Genomic DNA, 2,714 nt, shown 5'->3' on the forward strand with positions numbered 1-2,714 from the left:
TGGGCTTTCCTAGTGTGAGCATCCCTATCAGGAGCCTGAGACCTAAACAGAACAGTGTTACAGTCCACATTCTCAGGAAGAGGAGTGATGGTAGTGGTGTAACAAGACTGACAGACTCTAGGTGAAAAGTGGGGTTTTGTATTCTCCTCTACAATAAAGTTATGTGAAGGCTTAGTGGCTAAGTATAGTCACTTCCATACAAAGAGTACAACTTATGATTATCCTTCTGGGAAATCTAGGTAAATTTATTTGGCATGGTAGAAGTCATTTGAAATGAAATTAATTTAAAGAATCCAACTTGCCCCCATGTAAGATACAGAATTTTCCAGGCATTTGGATCCAGGGTTGGGGAAAACATTAGGAATGTATGAAATTGAAAAGGGGGAAACTGTGTGTGCATCAGACCGAGCAGAAGCTTAATAAAGTCAGTTAATTAAATGTATGGAGAAGTTGAATTCAAACAAATGAAAATTCCAAGAAATAAATAGGAGCAGAATCTACTTCCACATCCTAATCAAAACTAGCAGTTCTCTGCTCTGAGGCTGTAGCCCTGCAAGCACAGGCACTTCTTCATCCCTGGGAGGATTGGCTCATATCACTGGAACCCCAACGATTCTTTTCAGAGCTGTTTTTATGTCTCTGTTCCTCAGGCTGTAGATGAATGGGTTCAGCATGGGGGTGACCACCGTGTACATCACCGAGGCCACTGCACTTGCATGAGAGCTCTGGGTAGCAGCAGAGCTAAGGTACACCCCTAGACCTGTAGAATAAAATAAGGAGACAACTGAGAGGTGAGATGCACAGGTGGAAAATGCTTTGTACCTGCCCTGAGCTGATGATATTCCACATATGGTGGAAACTATTTTAGAATAAGAGTAAAGGATCCCAGCCAGGGGAGCACCAGCCAACAACATGGTATTAAAATATATCACCAGGTCATTAAGAAAGGTGTCAGAACAGGCATGGTCAACTATCTGATTGAGTTCGCAGAAAAAGTGGTGGATTTCCAAGACTGTACAGAAGGTCAGCCGTAACACCATTAAGCTTTGTAACAAGGAATTGAGAACACTGATGATCCAGGACACCAGAACCAGCAGTCCACAGAGCCGGGGGTTCATGATGACCGTGTAGTGCAGGGGGTGACAGATGGCCATGAAGCGGTCATAGGCCATCACGGTCAGGAGAAAGACGTCCAACTGTGCATAGAGTAGGAAAAAATACATCTGGCTGAGGCATTCTGCATAGTTAATGACATTGTCCTGAGTCTGGATGTTCCACAGCATCTTGGGGATGGTGGTGGAGGTGAAACAGATGTCTACAAAGGACAGGTTGGAGAGGAAGAAGTACATGGGCGTGTGGAGGCGGGAGTCAGAGCTGACGGCCAGGATGAGGAGGAGGTTTCCAAGCACAGTGATCAGATACATGGAGAGGAAAAGCCCAAATATGAGTGGCTGAAATTCTGGTCCCTCTGAAAATCCCAGAAGAAGAAACTCTGAAATTCGTGTACCATTGCCTGTTTTCATGTGGTGGATATGACTATGAGGAAGGAAAAAACAAAAACAAAAACAAAAACTATGATTAATTTTCAAGCAAAAGGGCTTCTTTTATTTATTACACTTTATTGTTTTTAAAGTTGTATTTAAATTCCAATTAGCTAACATAAAGAGTAATGTGAGTTTCAGGTGGACAATACAGTGATTCAGTACTTCCGTACAGTTCCCAGTGCTTATCCCAATAAGTGTCCTCCTTTATCCCCATCACCTATTTCACCCATCCCCCCACCAGTCTCCCTCTGGTAAGCAACAATTTGTTCTCTAGAGTTAAGAGTTTGGGTCTTGGTTTGCCTCTCTTTCTCTTTTGTTTTCCCTATGATCATTTGTTTTGTTTCTTATTTTCCACATATGACTGAAATCATAAGGTAGCCATCTTTCTCTGATTGCCTTATTTCACTTAGCATAATACACTCTAGTTCTATCCATGTCCTTGCAAATGGCAAGATTTCATTCCTTTTTATACCTGAGTAATATTCCACTGTATACATATATTACTTCTTTTTTATCCATTCTTCAGTCGATGAACACGTGTCGTTTCCATGGTTTGGCTATTGTAAATAATCCTGTACATGTTATCTCTTTGAATTTGTATTTTTGTACCTTTGGGCAAATACCCTAGCAATGCAATTACAGGATTATAGGGTTGTTCTATATTTAACATTTGAGGAACCTCCATACTGTTTTCCAGAGTGACTACATCGGTCTGCATTCCTACCAACAGGGCAAGAGGATTCCCCTTCTCCATGTCTCGCCAACAACGGTTATTTATTATGTTACTGATTTTAGCTTTTCTGACAGGTTGAGATGATACCTCACTGTAGTTTTGATTTGTAACAAATGATCATTATTAACAGAGTGACATGTTACAATTTATGTTTTGCAATCAAGAAAGAAATATGTATTATTTGTATAGATCCAAGCCCATTTAAGGGAAGTTACCTGACATCTCTGATTAGGAATTCCAGCCCATTTAGCCTTTTCCCTAAGAGGTCATGTATTGCAGTTTTAATGGGAAATGCTTTCCTGTATTTGAGGAATATATGTTGAGTACTGACATCTTCTAGACAAAGAGCATAGGGTGCTGAGATAGAAAACTCAATACATCCTTTGGGTAAATACCTAGAAGTGCAATTTCTAGGCCATAGGGTAGCTCTATTTATA

At 40.7% G+C, this 2,714-nt stretch overlaps 1 protein-coding gene across 1 annotated transcript; it reads right to left on the bottom strand.

Annotated features, from left to right (window-relative positions):
- Positions 1-590: 590 nt before the first annotated feature.
- On the bottom strand, positions 591-1,535 carry LOC123796723 (olfactory receptor 7A10-like). Its single transcript, XM_045804226.2, has one exon. It carries the CDS (start codon positions 1,521-1,523, stop codon positions 591-593), a length of 933 nt encoding a protein of 310 aa, XP_045660182.1. The 5' UTR covers positions 1,524-1,535.
- Positions 1,536-2,714: the final 1,179 nt, after the last annotated feature.

The sequence above is a fragment of the Ursus americanus genome, chromosome 14, assembly GCF_024610735.1.
Source record: "Ursus americanus isolate L20-20 chromosome 14, mUrsAme1.1.p, whole genome shotgun sequence".
Lineage (NCBI taxonomy): Eukaryota > Metazoa > Chordata > Mammalia > Carnivora > Ursidae > Ursus > Ursus americanus.